General features: G+C 42.1%; 1 protein-coding gene across 6 annotated transcripts; it reads left to right on the forward strand.

The window, feature by feature from the left end:
- The first annotated feature begins 413 nt into the window (after positions 1-413).
- On the forward strand, positions 414-20,031 carry npr3 (natriuretic peptide receptor 3). Of its 6 annotated transcripts, none has more exons than XM_047016622.1 (8): positions 415-1,423; positions 7,313-7,435; positions 7,768-7,952; positions 14,335-14,470; positions 15,244-15,338; positions 15,547-15,667; positions 15,886-15,973; positions 16,114-20,031. In XM_047016622.1, exons 1-8 carry the CDS (start codon positions 757-759, stop codon positions 16,223-16,225), a joined length of 1,527 nt encoding a protein of 508 aa, XP_046872578.1. In that variant the 5' UTR covers positions 415-756; the 3' UTR covers positions 16,226-20,031. The 6 variants fall into 6 exon arrangements, with proteins under 6 accessions (XP_046872582.1, XP_046872583.1, XP_046872578.1 ...); XM_047016623.1 differs by having other exon boundaries at positions 15,889-15,973; XM_047016624.1 differs by having other exon boundaries at positions 7,768-7,943.
- Positions 20,032-25,311: the final 5,280 nt, after the last annotated feature.

Consider the following 25,311-nt stretch of genomic DNA (forward strand, 5'->3'; position numbering starts at 1 on the left):
CACTTAAAATGGCATAACCTTAAATATGTTATTTGTCAGGAAAAAGTATGCAATCAGTGTATACAGTTTTCTGTGGTATTGGGCTGACATTAACTTTGCTCATATCAGGTAGTCTAACTCAATATGTCTGAAACTTTTTAAGGATGAAAGACAATGATTTCTCTTTATTGTGAATGCTAGACTGTGATTAGTTTGTAAAATAAAATCTATGAAGTATTGCAAAAAACCCACTCGCGTTTTATATGAGGCAGCCTATAGATGGACTGCCGTTGTCTAACTGTGAAAAGCCTTATTGCAGTGCAGTGGGCGAAGCACAATTCCTGACTTTGTCTTTTAAAACAGACATGTCGCTTTAAGAAGGAGGTGGGCTGTAGTCAGATGACGCAGGAATAATAATGAAAAGATGCTTCAAAATTCCACCCTGGAGCCAGCGTGTGTGGTAGCTGGCTGGGTAGTTACCATATTTAAACAAGAGGAATTACCGGGGAAACAGGAGAATTAGTGGGGAAAATAGAGGGGGATTTTGAAGGCTGCTGTGGACTCTACATGCAGGAGACCTCAGAATATACTTTGCAATTTTCATTCATACAGAAAGAAACAGACATAACATTTAGATTTTTACAACGGAACCTTTTACATTTTTCCATTTACCTGTGAACTCCAGGGAGCAGTTAATTTGGAAAAAGAAAACGAATTGCATATCCAATATTGCATTACTGTTCATACTCCTGTAACAGAAACTTTTCAAATTGCATCATGCAATGTTTCATGTCATACTGTTTGTACCTTTGGCTTGTCTTTCTACCTGTTTGGACAAGAATCATAACTGAGGACATAGAAGTATTGGTGATGTTGCCCAAAAATAATTCCCACATTTTCTCTATTCCAAGAGTAACTCCAGCAATTGAATATGCAAGGCAGAGACTGAAAGTCGCCGGAGGGCAGTATTCTGGACTTAATTTTAATATTCACTATGAAAACTCTGATTGTGGCAATGAGGCTATATTTACGCTCGTGGATCGGTCATGCGAGAAAAAGCCGGATTTGATTCTCGGTCCGGTGTGCGAGTATGCCGCCGCGCCGGTGATAAGGATGGCATCTCATTGGAACATTCCCGTGATTACAGCCGGCGCGCTAGCCACCGGCTTCAGCAATAAGACCAAAGAATACTCACACTTGACCCGAGTTTCCCCTTCGTACCTGAAAATGGCAGAAACGTTCTCCGCAATGTTCCACCACTTCAACTGGAAAGACGCCCTTCTAATATACGAGGAAGATCAAATGGAGCGAAACTGTTACTTCACCATGGAAGGGGTGCACAGTATCCTGATGATGGAGGGGTACAACATAAATACCTTCCTTTTCTCTAAAGAAGAGCGCTTATACACAGACGAGATCATCAAATTAATCTACGAGAGCGAAGGTGAGCAATGACATTCAGAAAAGCACATTTAAACATGTATTTTATTAAAACTAAGTGTATTAGTTTTATCCTTGCATTGTAGATAAGGTCGCTTTATCCACTTGTTGCACGCGCGTCATTCAAGCGGAAATATTTTTGTCCAAATAATAACAGGTATGTCATAATCCAGCCAAAGACTTTTTGGCATGTGAGGAATCTTTATGGAATTTGAGGTCAGTTAACCCACTCTGTGTCTACCCAGCTGAAGTTTGTCTGCGGATCATTTTTTCTTTTTTTGCTCTGACAGACAAAACACGAATTACGACACCAGCCCAGCCCCTGTCTAGTCGTTTGAAAGCAGTTGTGGGTCATAACTGCACAAACAACAGGTGCATACACCGTGAAAATCTGTATATTAAAGTAACAGAGACCAATAAATATGCATGTCGTGCCGAAACAGGTGCAAGTAGCCAGTTGCCATAGTTACTTATGGATAACTACTTATCTTGACGAGTGATAATTGGTCAATTATAGTCGAAGCTGCCTTCACTGATAATATGCGTAGCATTCAACAGCACATTTATCAACGTTACAAACTGTTCTAAATCTACAGTACACACTTCTCCAAGGCTGTTTTGTAGAACCTGCAAACAATCGTGTCAAAACGCATGTTTTCACAGCCTTCTGATGCTGGTATTGGGGATATGTGTCCCCCTTGTCCTAGACCAGGCTCCCTCAGCAGACACTATCCCAGTGTGGGCTCAGGGCTAGTGAACGTCCTTCCCTCATCTCAGACATTCCTCCCTCCTCTCCTTGTCAGGGCTTCAGGGCTGATTTCAAGGCTTTCAGTGGCACTTCATGTTCCCCAGGGACACAAACCTACCCACACACACAACAACAAGCACCCTGTCTTTCACACGCCAGTCCCTTCAGTCCCTTTTCCTACTGTGACCAGACCCTGCCCCTGGCACAGTCATCTTGCCAAAGAATGCGCTTGCTCTTTGGGGGGCGGGGGAGGGTAGAGGTCACTCATCTTTGCCACTGTTGCTGTTGGCGCTGCCAAGGTGTCAACAGATGTGCCTGCTGTTCAAACTGTCCTTTATCTCCCGAGCCTGTGGGGAGGCCAGAGTCACAGCATTCCATTCACACAGAAATATACAATATAGAAAGTGGATTTTCACTTGGGACACCAGAGGAAGGATGCCCAGGGCAGCCCCCCCTCCTTTACTCTACACCCCCTCTTTTCAGACGCGTGGTTACATAACACACACACCACCCCAACACAACCCTTGGGGATGTAGTTACAGATAGGATTAACTGGACATTTTATATTTTAAGTGGGCATGTTTAGTTCCTAATTTACTTCCTTTCCTACTTACCACTGAGAAACATTATTTACCTACTGGGAAATAAGATACATCTTATTAAGATCCAACAAACACTTCAGCAAGTAATTAGTTTGGTGGGATGAATACGTTTGTATAAAGGACTGTACGTCTGTCTAGTCATTATAAGACTGCATATAAACATCATCATCCTCTTGTTACATTCATATTATCAATGTACTAGGTTGGTAAACATAAAAAATGCCTTAGCGTTAATCTACAGCCCTTTATTTGACACTGTCAAACATCATTGTGTTTTGACCGACACTATTACTTCAAAAAATTATACTTTGTACTATCCTTGTGCACTTTATCGAGATACAAATATCAAAAGGTGTATTTGCAGTTCACATTGAATAGCTTTGACAGTTTGCACCCACAAGCAACTTAATAACCTTTGATGTGCTTTTATTTTTAATTATTTTTTAAACTCAGGCAGGGAAAATACACCTCACCTACATTAACAAAGAGCAGAATATTAAGTCATTTTGCAGTGGGCCATCGAGACTGATGACCATGTTGTTGTGTACAATACTGGGGTTATACTAGTTTCTGTTTGCCTTATATCATACAAACTTTTTGAATAAACTAGCATAAATTATACATTCTAAATGGTGCAGTGCCACGAAATGGCATTGGAATTAGTATTCCAAGCATGTGAGGCACTTCAATGTGAGGTTTGTGGGGTTTTCAGGGCTATGGTGAGCGGTTATTACAGGGTTTTCTACTATGAGGATTGAGCAACTTAAAGGCGGAGAGGGGAAAGTATTTGCTTACATCAGCGCATATCTGATGGGCCTTTTCTGCTGACACGTGTCATTCAAGGACAAGCGATAATCCTGCCTCTTAATTACCCATTGCATCGCTTCCCACTTCTCAATCTGGTGGTTTTGCAGTTACGGGGGTGCTAAATATCTCTCTGTTGGCCAGTGTCAGTCTTTTACTTATGATTAACTATAGCTTTTTTAAATTATCTTTACATTTTACTCCTGGTTATTTAACAAATAAATCACCCATGTTTTTTTGGTCATGAAAACACAGAAGATCCCTCATATGTTGTTGAATCCAGCCTTCTTAGCCTTGTGGTTATCAAGGCAGTTCAAGTATTGTTGAATATCATCAATCATTCTGTCACTCACGAAACCCACAAATGCCTGAGTACCCAACCGTAGGATATTCATAATTATCATCGTGTCATGTTATACGTTAGAGTGGATAGCTAGCTGTTGTATTGAGGCATGTTGTGGTATTTCAAAAGCAGAACCAAGACCATATGTGAGAAACTCAAGCATAAAGACACCAAAGTCCGATCCCATTTCAGGGAAAAGGTGATCCTTCTCCTTCTTGTTTTGGAAAATCAGCTCAACGTTTTACAGGTGTACTCTTTAGAAAGGGAATCTATGACATGTTCACGGTGCTGTTCCAGCACGAAAGGGTCGCGTTATCGCCCGGCTGAAAAGGAGGTTTCTTGTAGCCTGGGGTCACCTTTGGGAAGGCTCTTCTGCAAGAGACGTCATTGGGACTTTTTCCAGCAAACACTGACGTCTTTCTGATTCCCCGTCTGTTATTATCAGAGCATTGTGTTATCTTTCCATTTCAAACATGTTGCTCGCCCGTGGCGAATCACCCAGCACAGACGGCAGTCTTGGAATTAAAACACAAACAGCAGTGTGTGCAGTCTCCCAGGCACTGAACCCACTCCACACCTCAATGCTGCAAACCACCTTGAGCTTAATCAGGAGATGATCTTAGGGGTGATGTGGTCATTTCCAGTGCCCATACATGAAAAACCCTCCCATGTCATTGATGGATCTGTCTTGGGCCTTGAACCAAATCTCCTTGATGATTCAAATTTGATCATATAAGTTGACAGGAATGTCCACTGCACACAACACAACTTTGAAACGACCAGAATTGTTGAAGCATTTAGTCATTGTAGCCTTGTTGACGCTTCCCAGCCTTGCCCAGAGCAGGACCTGCCCCCTGCAGAGCTACTCCTTCTACTGTCCCCAGAGCTCTGTGGTCACAACGACCAACGCAATAACCCGTCTCTATGTAGCTGTCTGGGCCAGCACACACATCGGGTCAGGACTCGTCTCTAAAACCACTCAAACTAAACAAGTGTTGGTGACAGGAGTGAGCACAGCTTTCAAACTGGTCTGGGACAGGAAAATCTGAGCTGAAATTGAAGCTGAAATTTCGTAGTGAGCCTAACTGCCGAGGTATCACAAACATCAGCCTGCATCCCATATAGAAATTGTACAAAAGCAAATTCTTCACTATGCAACAATATACATTTGAAATGACCACTACACAAAATATACAAAAAAAGGACAATAAAAAAAGCTGGCATGCCTCTTTTCTTGGTAGGGAAACACAATGACCTGATTTGACTTCTATGTGAGGGGGGCGTGCCAAGTCCCGGTTGGGCACCACGGCGTGCACATGCACACTCTCACAGGAACAGGCTTCTCCAACCATGTGCACACTCTACTTTGAAGGGCATCAATGAACAAAGTTTTCAATCCAATTGCTTTCATATTACAAACGCGAGTTTTCAATGAATGTTTATCATATACATCATAGACGTTTTCTATGGGGGTTCTGGTTCCTCTCGCAACAGGGATGTAAAGAATGGGAAATCTTTCCCTGCAACAGCCCCCCGCTGAACTGCAGCCTCCCCTTCCTCTCCCTTCCCACCGTGCACAGCCAGAGAAAGTCCAGAAATCCTCATTTCATGAGCGTCAGCAGTGCAGGTTGGCACAAACAGCCCTCCTATTTAGCATATTGACCCCCAGCGCCGCGCCACAGCAGGCCCTGGGCACACACACGCTCTGTGCCCCACAGACGCGTCTGCTGCCCCCTCGCTTCATTCCTCAGCTCATTTGTAACTGGTGTCGGCACTCTGGCAAGAGGGAAAATCCATGATTTTTGAAATATTGCTGGCTGCTAGAAGTGCCCCGTGGAAGGGCTGGGGAGGCACAGGGCTCGCAGTGTGTGTCGGGCTCGCTGGGAGTAAAGGCTGCTATACAGCTGGCTGGACTGAGGTGAAGTGTGCTGCTATACAGCTGGCTGGACTGAGGTGAAGTGTGTCCTTCTGACTCGGGGGGGATATTTCAGGAGGCATTCTGGAGTGACCTGTGTGAGTTGTGGGGAATGTTCCAGCAAGACTCTGAATCTGCCCTATTAACGAGACACACTGGTTTATTTCCAAATGCCCCAGAAGTTGTTTGTTGGCTTGTTTTTTAAATATATTTTTTTACCCCCCCCTCCCTCCTTCTCAGGTGCACCCTGGGATTAGCTGCTGATATTTGGGAGTAGGATGTTCTTGCTTGGGACTCTGTTCCTGGTGCTGTGAAATGTACCTACTATACAGTGATGGCTGGCATTGTACACGTCACCCCTATTAAGGGAAAGGTATCTCCTGGCTGGACTGGTGACTGTTGCTAGTAGCATAGTAGTCATTGTATTACATCGAGGATGAGACTGTGGACATCCATTTAGGGGTAACTGGCTAGTACTTTGGATCCTGTTCGGGGAGGAGGGAGGAATTTCATTAAGAGGGCACGTGTAAAACAGGAAAGACACACTGTCCTTTCATCTGTATTCGTTAATGATCTGTGTCTCACTGTTCTCTATACAGTCTCTCGTCAGCATAAACAGGTGGACCAGCAGGCGTGGGACTGAATTTGACCCCTTCTGTTTAGTCTGTGGGGGTCAGATGGCTGAGCAGTTAGAGAGTCGGGCTATTAATCATAAAGTTGCTGGTTCGATTCCCGGCCGTGCAAAATTACTTTGTGTCCTTGGGCAACGCACTTCACCCTACTGGCCTCTGAGAGTATTGTACCTGTACTTACTGTAAGTCGCTCTGGATAAGAGCGTCTGCTAAATGTAAATGTAATGTAAATAGTTTTCATATGAACTGGCTCGGACTTAGATTTGATGAGAAAAACTGGTAGAAAAAGTCAAGATTAATACAAAGGTCTGATACTGAAGCCTCAGGATCAATATGATGACACAAACGTAGTCAGTTGTCATGTTTGGTGCCGACTGTGTTAGGGTTAACGTCAGTTAAGTCTCACCAGGAACCAGGTGAGAAATACACCACAGAGGCGCTAGTCTGGTATTAGCATGTTAGCGCTGTTTTGCTCCTTTCAATCCTGTCACTGATCATGGAAATGTACTGTGAAATGTAAAGTGCCAAGTGTAGTGACTTCTGATTCACTACAAGGTCCATTTTATTTACCCAATGAATCTTCTGCATTCTGTAATTGCGTAGTGGACATCAGAAGACTGTTGTGTGACTGGTTGCTGAGTGTTGTGTGACTGGTTTCTGGGTGTTTTGTGACTGGTTTCTGGGTGTTGTGTGACTGGTTTCTGGGTGTTGTGTGACTGGTTTCTGGGTGTTGTGTGACTGGTTTCTGGGTGTTTTGTGACTGGTTTCTGGGTGTTGTGTGACTGGTTTCTGGGTGTTGTGTGACTGGTTTCTGGGTGTTGTGTGACTGGTTTCTGTGCTGTATTGCAGTTGTGATCCTGTGTGCTGGAGCTGACCAGGTCAGAGACATTATGCTGGCTGCCCATCGACGGAGGCTAACCAACGGGAGTTACATCTTCTTCAACATTGAGCTCTTCAACTCTACATCCTATGGTAAAGCAACTTTTCAAAAGTACAGTATGTCTGGTTTTACTCGAATGGTTGAAGCGAAGATTCAACCATATGTCGTTTTTTTGTTTTTATATAAATGAATTCGGGAGAGTTTCGCTCCCTGATGTTTTGTGTGAACCTACAGTATGACACAGGAGTTTGGGCACAGATGTCAGGTTGACAGCTTTCTATTTCAAGTGATTACCTCAACAGAGATTCAGGAACTAGCCTTTTAGCCCTAGTGATTTTTTAAATATTTGGTCAATGTGACACATACAAAAGTTTCATAAAACAAAACAACATTATTTTTAATTGTATCGCATCATGTTTCCCAGGCAACGGGTCCTGGAAGCGCGGAGACAAGAATGATAAGGAGGCCCTGCAGGCGTACGGAGCTCTGAACACTGTCACCCTGTTGCGCAGCGTCAAACCAGAGTTTGAGAACTTCTCCGTGGAAGTCAAGAGGTCCATCCAGACAGCCGGCTTTCACGACTGCAAGGACTGTGATGATGTACGTACAGTAAGTTGGGGAAACTGCATCCTTCGCCTCTTGATCTGCAGTCGTCTCCTGCATTCTTGCAGCTGTAGGTCATCCTGGCTGTGACAGTTTCTTCCCACTTTCTTTTCTTTAACTTCCCACAATGCTGGATCTGTGGACGTTAGCCGTATCAAGTGAATATCTTTGAGAGGATTACAGTGTTTTTTTCTATCCAAGTGTTGTACTCACATGCAGTCACAGCACTTTACTCACATGCAGTCACAGCACTGTACTCACATGCAGTCACAGTCTGAGGTATAAAACGCATCATTGCGAGTGCTCGGTTTTAGTGGTGTGAGTTTAACTCTGGGAATCCTGCAGTGATCCAGTAAACCTGGCCTTCTGGGCCGGGGTAAACAGTTGCATAACCCTCTTGGACGTGACCTCACCCTCCACTGATAACGTTGAAGAGAGACTCTGTCATTTTCCTACTAACAGATGGAAAACATGGCTGCCGCCAAAACCTGTTGAGTTGAATCCAGAAACTCACCTCAGAAGTCTCTCATCCTGACGAGTTGCCCTCAGTTCAGGATCTCACTGCACACACACAGGCATGTACACACACAGACACACACAGACTGGACTTACATCTCACCTCAGTCGCCCGGCCAGAAAGTGGGAGCCATTTCCCTGTGTCTTACCCTGTCAAGATGCTGCCTGGAAACCTGTCAGAGTTTCCCTGGTGGCTGATTCACCAGGCTAACTGATTTGTTTCAGGCGTCGCCTCATTTGGCCCTGAAATCCCCCTCCAGCATCGTCTGCTGTACGGTGTGCTGTAAGAAGCAATCTGTGCAGTCTAACAGCGTTCAGGACACCTGTGGCTCCAGGTGACACAGGGCTGCTTGTTCTGTCCACACTCTCACACCCTGTCCACCTCAGCTGCTGCTGATTGGCCGCCAGAGCTTTAGTAAAGGAAAGCAGCAGGAGATGTGATGGGCCAACAATTGCTTGTTGACAAGTCGACCAGGCCGGGTTAATAAGGCCCTGCAGGGGGTCTGGCTGACCGAGGATGACCGGCTCAGAGCCCGACTAAAAACAAGCTCAGAGACAACAGAGGCAGGGCTTTACCAGGAGGGAACCGATGCTTAGAAGTAAAGCTTAGAACCAGTAAACAGATTTTAAAACCACTTCTTAGAAACCACAGTTTAGGAACCACAGATTAGGAAAGTGTTGTCAGAACTGACAATCTGTCTGTTCATGTAACCACCAACAGAAACCAGAAACCTGAGGAATCTCATGTCAGATGTTAATGTGTAACTCCTCCTGAGGTGAACAGCAGCTTGTGGAGCATGCTCCATTTACAGCATCTCCACTCCTGAAACCAAGGAATTCACTTTGTTCAGGACACAAGTTAAAATGAGCAATCACATTAGTTAGTGTCCTCATTTAATACTTTTTTACAAACACTCAACCAGCCTTAAGCCCTGTAGAATACACAGCATTTTAAACAGAAATTGATATTGTTTCATTGAGAAAGATCAAACCCCTTTAGATCTTGAGTAGTTCCAACTTGTGTAGTGGATTCCCACTCAGTGCCTGAGTATGTTGAGGTAAGCAGGTATGTTGTTCGTTAAAGAAGGTGGTACATTTCAGCGGCTTTGACAGACAGAGTGGAATGTTCTCATGGGGAAGTGGAACCTGGTTTTTCCGCCACACACGGACGGTGCCAACGGATTCTGAGACAGCTAGTTCCCAGTCTGCTGTTCAAGTATGGAAATGGGACGTCCCAAACAGCAGCCACAAACATAACAGGAGGCATCATTGTCAACATGGGCATGGGTACCTGTTTGTGTCATGTGCTTGAGGGAATATTAATTGATCAAGTCTTTTACTGGATTTATGACATGGGAATACAGAAAACAGCAAATATGTCAGTATCAAATAGAATTCCTTTCTACTGAATACTCGAAAGTTACATAAAATATGGCTGGGGTTCAAATCCAGCCTAGGCTCTTTGCAGCATGCTCTCTCTCTCTCTCTCTCTCTCTCTCTCTCTCTCTCTCTCTCTCTCTGCCTCTCTGTCTCTCTCTCTCTGCCTCTCTCTCTGCCTCTCTCTGTCTCTCTGCCTATCCTGTCACACTTGACTTAAAACTGTCCAATAAAACACTAAAAATGCCCCAAAAATATATCTTAAAAAAAGAATGAAGTGTCTTTCAGCCAAGTCAAGCCTCTTGTAAGCTGTGAGAGACTGTGGAGTGCAGAGCCGTAAAGCCTCTTGTATTCTCCCTCCCACTAACTCCCGTTCAGCCCACGCAAGAAACCATATGCATCCAACAGCCACCGGAGAGGGCAGGTCTCCTCTACGGGAGGCATACCCTCTCTACAGGAAGCACAACTTACTGTCTTGCCATATCCCAAATATTTATATTCAACCCCAACCAGTAGGTGGGTGTGTTGGATTACAGCACGTTTGTTAGGATCGGAACACGATTTACATTATAAAAGTGGAACAAGATTGAAATCCCTTGATTTCAGTCAGGACTGCAAACTCCAACTGTGAAACGGTTCCCTAAATGGACACTGTCCCAGAAAAACAAGGATTCATTTCACTTTGAGCAATAGTTCCTCCTCAAAACGTCTGTAAACACTCATGGAAAGATTACAGAACATTTTAATGACTAAAATACAACCTGTAAGCTGTGTAGTAGCAGAAAGTAACATACATGATCGTTTGACATGACAAGTGTAATTCTATATGTCATACCAACTGTCAAGATTCATCTCTAGATCGTCAAGTTACAACAGTTGTGGTTTTACCCTCATTACTCATACAGGACAGTGATTGTGTTAATGTAACACTGCAAAGTCCTGTCTTGTTCAGTGGAGGCAGAGTTTGTGCTGCAGCGGCGCTGAGCTGTGAAGGCCAGGGTCCTCCTGCGTCATCCAGGGACACACAATCGCTCAGAGGACAAATTCATCTCAAGTCATTAGACTTATCACAAACGTAGTCGTTCTTGACAGCCTGATTATTCAACCAGGCTTTTACCTCGGAGCTCTGAGCTGGAGGACTGAGGCTGAGAGCACAGTAACACCAAGCTCCTCCAAGCCACTTCAGAGACTTAAACAAGTGATGGAACACACTCTACCAGCTTAAAAGAAACGCTCTCCAGATAGGAGCTGATTCATTTCGCTGTTTTGTATTCTTATTGTCTTATTGATTTGCGAAAGAAGGTCTGTGAAAGACAGAAATACCCAGCCTTGACAGAGATGGCACCCAGGCTAGAGCACCAGCAGCAGATCTCTGCTGCAGCTCCCTGGTCCCACGCTCCACTGCTCCACCGGCCACGCCCACACGGCTGCTGGGGGTGTCTGCTGGGGGTACGGCACCAGCTGCTTCACGCTGTGTGAGTGGGATGGGAAGCTGTTAGTTTAGAGTGTGTGTCTGTGCGTTTGTGTGTTTGTGAGTGTGTGTGTGCAAACATGTGTTTGTGAAACAGAGTGGAAGAGAGAGAGAGAGAGAGAGGACAAAATGCAGCAAAAAAAAGACTCGGTATAATCACACATCATTCTCGTCATCATTCACCAGCGTTCAGACAAAGAGCTCTGTGTCTGTCCACTCAGATAGTGGGTGTCAGGGGCCAGACTGGATGACAGAGTTAACCCCCTCTGTCCCCTCCCCACGCTGGACACTATCAGTACACATCCAGAGACCATCTTGTACCAGAGAATGAGGGGGGTGAGGGGATGTTGTCAAGGAGCAGGTGAAGGTTGTGAAACCAAAACAAGATCAATGTTAACATCCACCCACTCCTGAAAGCCCAACTTCCCCCCCACCAAGTTTAACTTGAGTAACAACTTTACTGGTAAACCATCATGACATGTAACTACATAGCAGTTCCTATGTACCTACAATACTGTTACTATAGGCTTGCTATGTTGTTACATGGTAGTTAATGCAACCTCAATGTGAAGTGTAACTACGACATTGTTCTTAAACATTAATTATGACTTGTATATGGTGCCATCGTGAGTTGACTCTTATGTGATCTTCTCTCAGCATCTCCTATCGGAAAACAGTTGCCCACAACACAAACTCATATAGATCTATATTTGACAAGTTAAGTATGAATAATTACTCACTGAAGGGGCTCTTCATCGAGTGCTTTATTTATTCATACTTTTACGTAAGGCTCTTGGGTAAAAGTGCCATTGAAATTCTGGTTGCCAGTTCCAGAGTATTGACAATGAAAAGAGAATATAACTGTTGCAAACTGCTGTGATTTATGCAGTGCGATTTAATGCTGTGTGTACTAATGTACCATCCATACTATATATATAATATAGATGACTAGTTGGTGAATAAGATGAATCATTATGTAAATGTGAAACTTCTTTTTAAGACTCCCTTCTTCATCCCACTGACTTCACAACGCTGGGTTCTAAGTAACACCCCACTTCACCTCCCCTCTGTCACTCTCAGGTCACGTGTCACAGCTGACTCTTACTGAGAATCCCAGTCTAGTTGACACACGAGTCATTGCTGTTTATCGTTCCTGTCCAATATGAGTCTGTGTATCGTTCCTGTCCAGTATGATTCTGTGTATCGTTATCATTAACATCAAACCCAATCCCCGTCACTCTCTGATGAGCGTGTGTGCTCTTGGACTAGCAGTGGAAGAAAAAGCAATCGTACATACAGCAATCTCTCCTGTCTGACATGACTACCATGAAGACTATTTTGCTTACTACTGGCAACCTTTGTGCTATTTGTCACGAAACGCGATTTGTGTGTGGCTGTGTAGGGGTATAAAGGGTGTAATTAGTGTGTCTGAATACGTCTTTTCTTCTATTGAGTCGTAAATAAAGGCTTTGGTTGAATCACTGTGTGGTCGCCAGACCCACAGGCATACATGGTGTGGGAACATATTGCACCAAAGTGGCAAGAAGCAGTTAATCATGTAAAAGGGTCTATTGTGTTGTGTGAAGTTGCAGTAGAATCGCTACCTAGTATATTTTAATTGTATATTTTTGACTATCAGCATAATGCATTCTTGATCCAAACTACATCTTGGATCTCTCAGCAACATTCTGACGGACAGATGCAGAATGTTTGTGTGATAGGAGACAAGCCTAGGAAACAAGCCGAGGAGACAAGCCTAGGAGGCAAGCTTAGGAGACAAGCAACAAACCAACACCATATTAAACATTACAAAGTAGATCTTGTAAATGGTTTCGGAAAGCACACACACACAAACTGACTGCAGTGGTTTGTTCAGGTCAGCATTTGCGCTGTTCTATAATCATCTTTATTCTACATAAGGTTATTTTTAGAAACCTGCAATCCCCCCCTTACCTTTATTTAAACCATTTGAACCATTTGTTTGGAGAGAGCAAAGGTATGTCCACAGATTGTGTTGTTAGGGTTGAGCAAGTAAACAAAGGAAGATATGAAACCACAGCAGGGTTTGCTCTCATGTTTTCAAAAATATTGTTTTAATCCCCAAGAACGGGCTTCAGCTCAGGTTCTAAATAAGAAAATATATATTTGAAAAAATAAAATAAAAAATAAAATGACACAGCTATCGGACTTTCCTGGTTCCTTCTTGTTAATAGGCTGTTGAAGGTGAATGTAAATATACAGACATCACCTCCTTAGTTATTGAATTCCCCGTGAGCAGCAGTGCTGAGTTGCGTGGGGATTCTGTCCTGTTTAGATTGGGCTGTATGCTCAGGAGGACGCGGACTGGAGCAGAGATCCCAACCATAACATTTGCATGTACCATATTAGTGTTAACCTTTTGGTATTCATAGCCCATGTGGGATTACCAGCAGCAGCAGCCGACATTGTACCTTTATATAAATGTGTGGCTTCAAGGAATAGTTTAAAATCTATACAACAATGTCTTGTGTGTTTCCTATTCTACAGTGTATAAACGGTGTAGTATTCACTGATGTGTGAGCTGAGTGGTCAGGTTGGGTAGAAGCAGTTGAAGCAAAAGGGATGACACTCATCTCTCCTCTCCTCTCTCCTCTCATCTGTCCTCATCTGTCCTCTCATCTCTCCTCTCATCTCTCATCTCTCCTCTCATGTCTCATCTCATCTCTCTCATCTCTCCTCTCATCTCTCCTCTCATCTCTCCTCTCATGTCTCATCTCTCTTCTCATCTCTCTCATCTCATCTCTCCTCTCATCTCTCCTCCCATCTCTCTTCTCTCCTCTCATCTCTCTTCTCATCTCTCCTCTCATCTCATTTCTCCTCTAATCTCATCTCTCATCTCTCTCATCTCATCTCTCCTTTCATCTCTCATCTCTCCTCTCATCTCTCCTCTCATCTCTCTCCTCTCCTCTCATCTCATCTCTCCTCTCATCTCTCTCATCTCATCTCTCCTCTCATCTCTCTTCTCTTGTCCTCCGGCTCCTCTAGATCAACATGTTTGTGGAGGGTTTCCATGACGCCCTGCTGCTGTATGCCATGGCGCTGCACGAGGCAATGAGGAACGGCTCCAGCAAGAAGGAAGGGGCGGAGATCACCACCCGCATGTGGAACCGAAAGTTCGAAGGTACGACCACCTCTTCTGTCGCCTTCTTTCCACCCCAGTCAGACTGCTGGAAGCTTCAGTCCCTGTGGCACTGCTTTCAGGGGGTCTTCAAGTCAACTTACTGCATCTTGTCCTGAGAAAAGAGAATTAGCAAACTGCATTAACCTGTGCAGTGAATTGGCAAACTGCATTAACCTGTGCAGTGAATTAGCAAACTGCATTAACCTGTGCAGTGAATTTAAAGACAACCAAAAGGTTTCAGCCACTAGAATCTAGTTCCAAAGCGGATGCTCACTGTTGAAGCCAGTTAAAAGGCCAGATCTGCACACTGCCAGCACTCAACGTGAAATAACAATGTTTTGTTCAGCAGGAGTCGTGAAGAACAGGGTCATATTTTCTTGTTAAAAGAAATAATATTTTAAAAATGCAAAGAATTTGGAAACTCAGGCGCGAGGATGAAATTACAATTCTTGGAGCGCTTGCCAACAATAACGGCGGGAGGGGAATGAGATTTCCTGTTATAGTGGCTGGAATTCCTGCTTTTTTTCTCTCTGTCTTTCTCTCTCTCACTGTCTCTGTGTCTCTCTCTGTCTGTCTCTGTGTCTCTCTGTGTCTGTCTCTTTGCATCTCTCACTGTCTGTCTCTGTCTCACTTTCTCCTTCCGTCCCCAACTCTCCCTCTCTCCTCTCTGTCTCTCTCACTCTTTAGTTTTCTTTGTCTCATCCCCATGTAAGGGTGATGGTTAGGTAGGTTTCCTTATTGACTTGGTCCTCTCCGGTACGTGTGTCCTGCAGGAATCGCAGGCCAGGTGTCCATCGATGCTAACGGGGACCGTGATGGTGACTTCTCAGTGATGACCATGACCAACACGGAGGCCGGCACGTACGAGGTGAGCACAGGCTGGACAACGTCTCTGTGGGCTTTAAGTGCTCAGGAAAGTAACACAATGAGACCATAATGGTGGAACATGTTTTGTCTGGGGTTATTCTGCAAATGCAGCTTAACATGCATCCTTAATAAGGATAGGGAAAATCAAGATATTGAGAAATTAAAAGACCTACAGTATATCAGAGTATTTGGAAAAACGTTGTTTTCAGGTGGTGTGTAACTTCCTTGGCATAAACGGAAGCTTCCAGATGATGCCTGCGTTCAACAGCGAACATTTCACCCTGAAGGGACGTCACCAAACCCCCCACACAGACCTGCCAGACCAATCATGTAAATTATTTCAAATGATCTTTCCTCTGGAATGCAAACCTACCGATTTCTCAATATGATGCATCAGTAATAATAATAATAATAACAAAGTTATTTAGCTCATATTCTAGGTGACATAAGAGGGGGGATTTGAACCTGCCATCTCCTGACATGCAGTCACACGCTCCAGTAGCAGTAACATCCATGACGGTGTGTGACGGCCTGCTGTTCTCCCCAAGCAGGCGGACTGGGGGTGTCAGCCGTGGCTGGGATCATCGTGGGAGCCCTGCTCGGAACTGCCCTGCTCCTGGCATACTACTTCTTCAGGTGAGCAATCGTGACCGGAGTTTGTATCCCTCTCTCTCTGTCACAAATCTGTCCAATAAAAGCATGTAAAATGCCCCCTGAAATGTATATTGTATGGAACCACCTGAAAAACTGCCCTGCCCCCTGTTGTTGATGTGCAGGAAGAACTACAGGATAACCATTGAGCGCCGGGCGCGCAGGGAGGAGTGTGACATCGGCAAGCACCGTCAGCTACGAGAAGACTCCATCAGATCCAATTTCTCTGCAGCGTAGACCCCCATTTGCTCCTCACCTTCGGTCCAGCGAAGCACGTGTAGGAATGTCACCAAAGACTATTTAGAGGCTGTCAAAAGGAGTCCTTTTATTTAAAAGATACCATAGTTTTAATGTTTTATTTTTTGTTTGCTTTTTTTCTTAAGATCTTCGTTTTATTTTTCATTTTTTTGACTTTCATAAACTCAGGAAAGTTGTATCAATCACACAGCACCACTTTGGATTGCATTTAATCTCTGTTAAAAGTCAAAGGTGTGTTACCTTCCTAATAGTCACAACCTCGCAATATTCTGGTTCAGAGATAAATGTATAATGAGTATTTGACATGTGTATGAGGTGTTTAAAGGTTTGGTTCTTACAATTTATTGGTTCAGTTGGTTACTAGGCGTTCTCTGTAGCCAGTTTGTCTGACAGACAAAGAATTGCACTCAAAGTTACAACTAATGTTCCTTAATTGAGAACCCCGTGATCAGCTTGAGCCACAGTACTAGAGCACGCATGACATGCAGTTTAAATAAGGATCTTTTGAAAAGCCTTCAGCAGGTTTGTACCCTCAGCATGACTCAATCCTGCAGTCCGGCTTCACACAGTCTGCACTGTTGCTGTGACATTACGGGCCCTGGGCACAGTCACCTGTTTGCTACTTTGGTTCTGTTTCCCAGCACTTCAGAGTAAATGTGTAAAAATCACTATGAGCCTAAAATGCTAAAGGTTTTAATCATCCTGATCATCCGATCAACAGCACTTTTTAGACATAATCCCTTCATTTTAGGGTTAATCGTCTGTTCCAGGAGTTTGTGTTGTTAGGTCAGGAGTTTGTGTTGTTAGGTCATAATTACGTCTTCGTTCTAGCTTTCACTTTTGTCTTTAAAGTAAAAAAATATGAGAGAGACAGCAGTGTCGATGCAAATCAACCTGATCATCACAAGGCCCAAAATGAATCAGTGACATTGCTGGGCAAGCCAAAAAAAATGTTTGGTTTATCATTAACGAGAGAACCGTACCAGTGAGCTCAACTGTGGAAAAGAACTCGCTAGACCAAGTAACACTATGTTAGCCAATGCCTAACAAATGTCCGTTGTGAGAAAAAGTCTGGGAACAGCCAAAACAGATCAGAAATACTCTTCTGGAAGCCGAATGCAACAGTGCAAACCTACTACTGAGAATTATTAACAACATAAACTACAGAAATAAAACAGGGAACATAGAGACCAGATCATAAGAGCTGTGGACACGAGACAGATGAAGTGGGTGATGGAATGAGTAAAGTAAGGAGAACAGGATATCCTCACTACTCAAAGCACACCCTCTTAGCTGGGAAGCACACGGGAGACGGAGTTCTGGCGCACTTGGCCTCTGCTGGAACTCTTTTCCTTGTTATCGATTATGTGGCAGAAGAAGGAGGGATTATGAAGTGAACTAGAATTGTGTTTGCTCAGTCACAAGAAAAAGCCTCACAGTATACTGGATCACAGATCTCTGCGGAGAATAAGCAGTTTGAGGAGAACGTTGTACATAATGCTGAAGCATCCAAGGACTTTATTGTTCCCTAAAATGCCATAAATGATTGATCCAATTTTTCAGAAAATACACACGTTTAATAAAGATGGTGTGCACGCTGCACTTTAACCCTGCTGAACTCAGAAGTGCGAGAATACAAAACCAAAATAACAAAACATGAACACTTCATTGTTCATCACAGCTGGTGCTCACAGTAGCTTCAAAGTTTTCCGGTTTTTAAACGACGTACGTGAGCACACGCTTGACGCTTCACCACAAAGCTGTTTAATCAAAGAGTTGTCAAGGAAGTTCTGAAGATTTGCACCTGATTACTAATTATAATGAGAGATTTCTAAGGAAAACCACGCATTCTCTCTACAATGTAAATACGCACAGGATATACAGGACATTTTCACTTTGTGCACTTAGACACTAAGTAGTTTTGGACAGAGAACTCTCTATATATCTCACCAAGAGTTTTTCAGTGCTCTTAGTAATTTGACAAAGTTCAATGTAGGGACACTATAGAATACTGTGGAGGAATCCACCTAGTATGTGTAAATTAGAGTTATATTTATGTATTTTAGTACAATAAAGGATAATTATTTTGTACATAGTTGATGGAGAACACCTTACCTACTAACAGTACAGTATTAGAGGCAAATGTTTGTGTAAACCTGTAATATGTAACGCTCCTCCATTGTGTTAATAATTTGGGCTTAAGAACAGCAGTATCTCATTATAACACGCTGTAGATACGTTGAATTGTTTTTCAATTTCTTAAACTCTGTTTTGAGTCTGCCCTTGCATAACTCTCCACTATTCTCCCTGGTTTCTAAGCAACAACAATGTTTGATGAATTAATTTGAAATGCATAACCTGCTTGTCTCCCCTTAAACATTACTTGTCAATTGTAGTGCATTCATACCTGAAATATGGATCTAAGATAGTGTCATATCTGAAATATGGATCTGAGATCGTGACACAAACAAGAATAAAGCGTTCAATGCTTTTATTAACTTATTTTGCCATTGAAAGAAAAATGATGTGGTAAGAAAATGTTTATGGAAAGTAAACTTTCTGGATTGATTTAACCATGTGTTATTCCAGGTTTATCCTTTTACGGTATTATTATTATTGATCTAACTTGGACAATTCCTGCATATGTTTCACGACACTAGCGATCGCATATGATGAGAAAAACCTTTTGTTAATGTTGTCAGTTGGGGAACAAAAATCATTTAAGAGCTTGCTGGTGTTTCTGGCTCAGTAACCTGGCAGGGCCTCTGGGTTCAACATAGAGCTTCATATACTCAGTGTCTTCAGAGGTATCTGGCATGGTAGTGGTGGATGTGAGCACTACCTACTCGTCTGTAGAGACAAGCTGGGGAAGCAGGCACTCGACACTGCTTCTGTGGCCCACGTACATCAGCCTGCCTACATGCCAGTTGGAAAAGCATTCCTTGGGTCATAAACGTATCTTCTGTTGTCTTTTTCTTCTCTCTAGCATGTCCCCTTAATAATGTTTAGCGATCTCAATTTGTTGTGGACAAAAATGTTTTGGGAAAAAATGCATGTGCAATTTTATATGCTTTATTATTATTATTATTTATGCTTGCAAATATATGAGAATAAGGTTTCTGTTTTTGCTGGTATCTCAACCTTTAACCACTCGGGATACAAGACCACATTTTCACATGATCAGTTTGTATGATTTGAAAATCTCAATGGAGCTAGTGATAGGATTACAATGTGCTTATGTAACTGCACATACAATTATCTGCATATAATGTGATGTTATTTATTGATACCATTTTGTGGAAATGTAAAATTAGAGTGTTCATCCAACCCCTTGTGCTGTTGTGTAATATACTGTATTATTATCGGAAGTACATATTCTTTGGAAATATCTGCCTTTAACAAACATTTATTGCTTGATACATCTTGAAATTCCTTTTTTTCAAGACATGTAACTAATTTAGATGACCAAATGCTTTTTTCCCCCCTACCTTGTCCTCTCAAATATATTGAGGTGATCTGTCTGTGCTGAAGAGGGAGGGCCAACAAACAGCTTAAATTCCTCATGGACCCCTGAGAGTCCGAGGGTAAACAGCTCTGAATGACGAGGTTGCTGTGTGAACACTACCCTCTGTGCCAACACAAACCATGACTCACTGCTCGGTCCACCACAGTAAATATATCTTATTCACTGGAAGCTGAACCAAATACCTTTTCCTTGACATTGGAATAAAACAAACAACCACATGATGCTGGATGAATGTGATAAACAGTATTGTAGTCCACCACACTGGTATGTCTTCTATTCATGGCATCATTTAGTGACTCGCAAATGCTGCACACTTTCAAAACTTACTTACTTATAGATAAGTATCAAAATAGAGATAAATCTTTTATTAAGCTATTAATCTTGATTAATGATTAATCTACACTCAATAACCTGTAATGACAAAGTACAAAACACGTTATTTGAAATATTTAGCCTAATTCTACTTTATCTTTTTAACGTTTTGGGGTATTTCTTGAAAATCAAGGAGGTTTTTGGAATTTTTTGCATATCGTTTGCATGTGGTCTTTTACAGAATGCATATCAGCCAAGCTCATCTTGTGTTGTGTAAAACTGAAGTGTGAAAGTGTTGCGGGGACACTTGAAAGCGCGTCACATCCTTCATTGAAAACAGCTTTGCACAAAGTAGAAGTATCATATGACTGGACCTCAACCCCTCCAATTGTAATTATTAACCTGTGAGTAATACATAATATAACTACGTCTGCTCTATAGACTTATAAGATGTTGTAACTCCTGTGTCCTTTCATATGTCCTACCTGACTAACCTTTAAAGCAGATAACTACAAATCACAGTTGAAATTGCTGTGTCCAAAAGTCAGATCAATGGGAATTCCAAGACCTATAAAAAACAAAGGCAATTCAGAATCGCTGCCTTCTATTTCACATCTGGCAATGGGAACCCCAGTGGAAAAATTCCTCAGATTCTTTTTAATTAAAGGGCTGCAAAGCTATGAGGTAGAACCTGTGAGCTGGATTCAGCCTGCGAGCAGTCCTGCTGAAAGCCTGGTTAGGGTTAGACTAACCCTAAAGGGGGAACAGCGAGCTGGCTGGCTACTGACCTGACCTGTTCTGTTTTACATTCTTGGCCCAAAATTGCATTGTGTGTCTTTCAACAGGGGACATTATTGTACTTTCTAGTAGACTGTTTTACGAGTTTGTGAGTGAATGTCCACTTTACAGCCTTGGCATTTCTTTAAAAGAAACACACGATACAGTAACAACATCAAATACTTGACTCAACTGTTGACTTAACAGTTAATATGTTATTGCACTGTGCACTGTGCATGTGCTATTGATGAAGACGACTATACCAGTTGATTGAACCCATGCTTTCTGCTTGGTACTTGGATGTATTTTCAACAAAAAAATAATCTGTTACTTAGATGTGCAAACCATGACGCCTACGCCTTCCTATCATGGACTTTACTAACAGCAGTTCTCCTGGGAGAAGGAAGCAGTTTAATTGTCCATTTGGTTTTATACATATATATATATAAAATTATTGTACAAGTCAGGTTGGCCTCCCTCACAGAATTTGATGAGATATTCAATAGGTTCCTTTTCTTAAAACCCCAATGAGCGTAGCACTGCTCTCCATGTGAGGAAATACAATTTTACGTCTGACAGTGGTGAATCTCTGAGGACCTAAAATAAACAAGTAATTTGAAAAGTGATAAAGGTATTGTTTGAAATTCCATCTTCCCTAATGAAAATCGTTCTCTTTTGTTACATATCCTTGTAAAATAACATTGAGGGGTAGATTGCAAACTTTGCCCCTCACTGAAAATAAACGAAGGAGAAAGGAATTTAAAACATAGTTGCTACATAGATCGCATTACTATCTAGATGAGTTAAGTGCTCTAGACTTTTACTGGAAAGCTATATTAAACATATTTCTTGACTATTTTAGTAGTACTATATAGTGAGTTTAAAATGTTGTTTACCTTGGTCTACAGCCAAAAGTCACATTTTGGTAACTATAAGTGCAATGTTGTGTTGCAGTGCCAAACTACAGAAACTACAAGAAGCTTTAAAAAAAACCTGAGGTGAGGACAGCACACAGCCTTTGTCTATAACACTGCAAGAAATGACAACTGCAACAAACATTGGAAAAGGTACTTAAATATTGTCGCCTGAAAACTATTTCAATGAATTTAAATGAATCAGTGCAGTTTTGCTTTGTTTCCAGTCCTTCACAGAGACAAATAAAGCAGAAGAATTCCTTTTGACTTATTATGCAGTTGCATGTGATGTGATGTAAACAGACGTCCATCAGATTGGCATCAGTGTTGTTCCTAACATCCCAGAAGCAGCCAATCAGCTTTAGTCTCAACAAAGTCAGACATTACCCTTATCCTCTCCAAATGTCTTCACAGCACAGTGTACTGACCACAGCCTGTGTGGCCGGGGTTTCTTCCCTCTGTGTGACGTCAGAGATCCTTTATCAGTCATAATTCTCACCCTCCAGACCCGAGCCAACTGCTCACTCTCAGGCATCCATCCTTCCTGCTCTCAAACTTCCACCTCATTAGTCGCCTTCCAGGGAGATCCATATATCTGGACTCTGTGTTAGCCTTGGACATACAACCACTGTTGGATGACTTTGCAATTACAAATGTGTTTTATAGTCACAATAGCTAATGATTTGAGGGGATTAAACTCATTAAATTGCCCTTTCAGGACAGTGACCTGTAACTGAGTTCTTGGCTTGCATTCCTCTGTACAGACATGGTTGCCCCAAACATCTAGTTTAGCAAAACAATCTGTGTAAGACACAGGGTTTACAGTATATTTGTTTCTGGCAAGTACAGTAAACAATAGCAAGCAGGTTGAAACTGACAAGGTCTGTTTGCACGCCTATACGGAAAAGAAAAAAAAACTCTATTTAATCGTTTACACAGTGTCATTTTACAGCATTGTACAGCAGGTAGCGTGAAAGTACATCAGAAGTCCCCAGCTTGTGCAAATAAATCAAAATGACAGTTTGTGATTGTGTTTACATTAATAACTTCTTAATACACCATGGATGAATACACATTCTCAGTTTGAGGCTCTGCTCCCCTGAAAATAAAACATATAAAAACCAAAACCCCTTGGTACATTAGTAAAGGAAACAGTTGTACTTCAATTTGGCTTTGCGTTAGGAAGACTGAAAGGACCTGGATGTCTGTCAAACCACAGAGGTTCTTAGCTGTGTTTCCCATTCCTGAAGTCAGTCCAGCACAGAACCAGGAACTGGAGATGCTTTGAGAAGGAAGAGCCACAAGAGACTTGTTTGTAGTGAATGATCCTTTGAAGGAAAACCTGATCCCTCAGAGCCACAAGATTGGGAAGGATTTATTTAAAAAAAAGATGACTGGAGGTGTGCTGCATATATGCGATGTTTCATAAGTCTCTGCAGCATCACCATCATCTTAAGTCATGGTTGAAAAGGTGGTTCATCCTGGTGTTTTCCTTCACATGAAAAGATGTTTTAGCAAGATTCGTTTTTCTATCTTGATTCATATGAATGCTGAAAACTGAAAATAATCCTGCTACTTTTTCACCTTTATAATTACTGTCTGATACAGAACTTGTTCATTAATAAGAATTGTAGCATTCATCTGTTTTCACATGATGTGACATCTGTAATGGCTTTTCAAAGATAGAGAACTTTTGACAAGCAAAGGAAAACATCATATATTATTGGATAATGATTGGATTTGTGTATTCATGTTTTGAAGAGACCAGAGTGTCTCGTGCTCTCAGCGGGGGCTGGTTTTGAACTCTAAAACTTTCTCCATATTATGATCCTGATTCTGGAGTGGGTACAACCACTTCTGCGTCAGACTGTATTGTGCTCAGGTCTTTTGAGAGGGCATGCCTTTCATCCAAGAGAGCTCTTAAAGGACAGCCTGCAGGGACAAACCTTACTTTAATATCTAAACCAAATAACGTGACTTAAAAACTGTGTTATGGGATGTTAATCTTCAAAAGCACTTTGGCTATATGACTGTGAATGATCCACCCTGTTTTATAGCCAGTCTGTATTTTGTAGATTGAAGTTTCGAGGTCTGAAGTCAGTGTGGAAGGTTTACCTGATGCGTTCCCATCATGACCGTGGTTTGGATTTGATTAAAACTGCATGTGGAGTCAGGACCCTTCAGTGTTCTCAATTATTAATATTTATAGCAGGATAGGATCTCAGCACTGGCCTGCTGTTAATAGCATGCAAACTAGCAGAGGTCCAAAGTAAAAAACTACTAACAAGACCTTGATTTATTTCTTTTAAGATCAGTTTAATCCCTTTTATTTACCCTTGTGATCTTCTTTCATTCTGCCTACACTCAGTCAAACTTCATGTTGCCTTCATAATTCAGTCCTTATACTTTCAAAAGCGTTTTAGAACCGGTTAACATAAATCACAACCTCATTTAGTTTGGAACCTTAAGTGTTAATGTGTTAATTGTGGCTAAAGTAAGCAAATTATACATTAATCACACCCGACAATACATTTAAAGTGAGTTGTAGATGATGAAGAGTTAAAAGAGACTTATGTTCCAAAGTGGTGAATCACCTCAGGAATGACTGCTGTGATTATAGCTGACTGGATTTCATCAATGTAATTTATGAAGACGATCAAATATAAAAGTCCAGACAGATGAAAGCAGGTCTGTGCATGATTCTAGTGAGGCATTCATCATCTGATCACCACAATAAATGTCAACCGTACTTCCATGTAAACAGTCATGGCTGCTATAGGTATTGTATACTGTTGCTTTGTAAAATGTGGTTTGTCAAAGCATCACTGTAAGACATATTTGACTAACTCCATATTTTTTCCTCTATAATTGGGTAATGGTGTAGGCTGTATTGATGCCATGTTTGCTCTTTGTACTCAGAAAGGAGTCCTTGGTCAAAGTCAACAATCATCTTTAATGACACAGTATATAATAGCAATGGGACATTTTGAATGTCTTCCCCTCAATACCAATTCATTTGGCTAATCCTGCTGCCATCTGTGGCTTCAGATTAGACAGTTAGAACCTTCTGTGTCCTTGGTCGCAGGCTATTCTAACCAACAATTAAATCAAAACAATCTGAGTTTATTTCTGTATGACGTGCATCTCCGTCGGAAAGATTTTGTGGTAGTATTTAAATGTCCTTTGTTTAAACATTTATGGCATTTTTCACATTTCAAGTGGAGTTTTGCCTGCTGCTCTCCTTATGTTGGAGATATGCATTAGCCTGTTTAATAATCAGTTTCTTAACAACAGACAACAAAAGTTATCATAGGTGACATTTGTTGTCAAAGTTCATGTTAATGTAGTGTGGCAAGTTAATCAATTCCAGTGAAAAGTGCAACATGCTACTTTACAGACACACCAAACTATTTCTGAACTTTGAAATAGTCCAATATAACACCTTCTCACCTGGGCAGCTGAACACTAGTTTGCATTGTAAATAACTGATTACTTGTCTGGATTGAGTTTTTAGATGTTTAGTGCATCAATTATTT

This window comes from Hypomesus transpacificus, unplaced genomic scaffold (genome assembly GCF_021917145.1).
Source record: "Hypomesus transpacificus isolate Combined female unplaced genomic scaffold, fHypTra1 scaffold_42, whole genome shotgun sequence".
NCBI classification, from domain to species: domain Eukaryota; kingdom Metazoa; phylum Chordata; class Actinopteri; order Osmeriformes; family Osmeridae; genus Hypomesus; species Hypomesus transpacificus.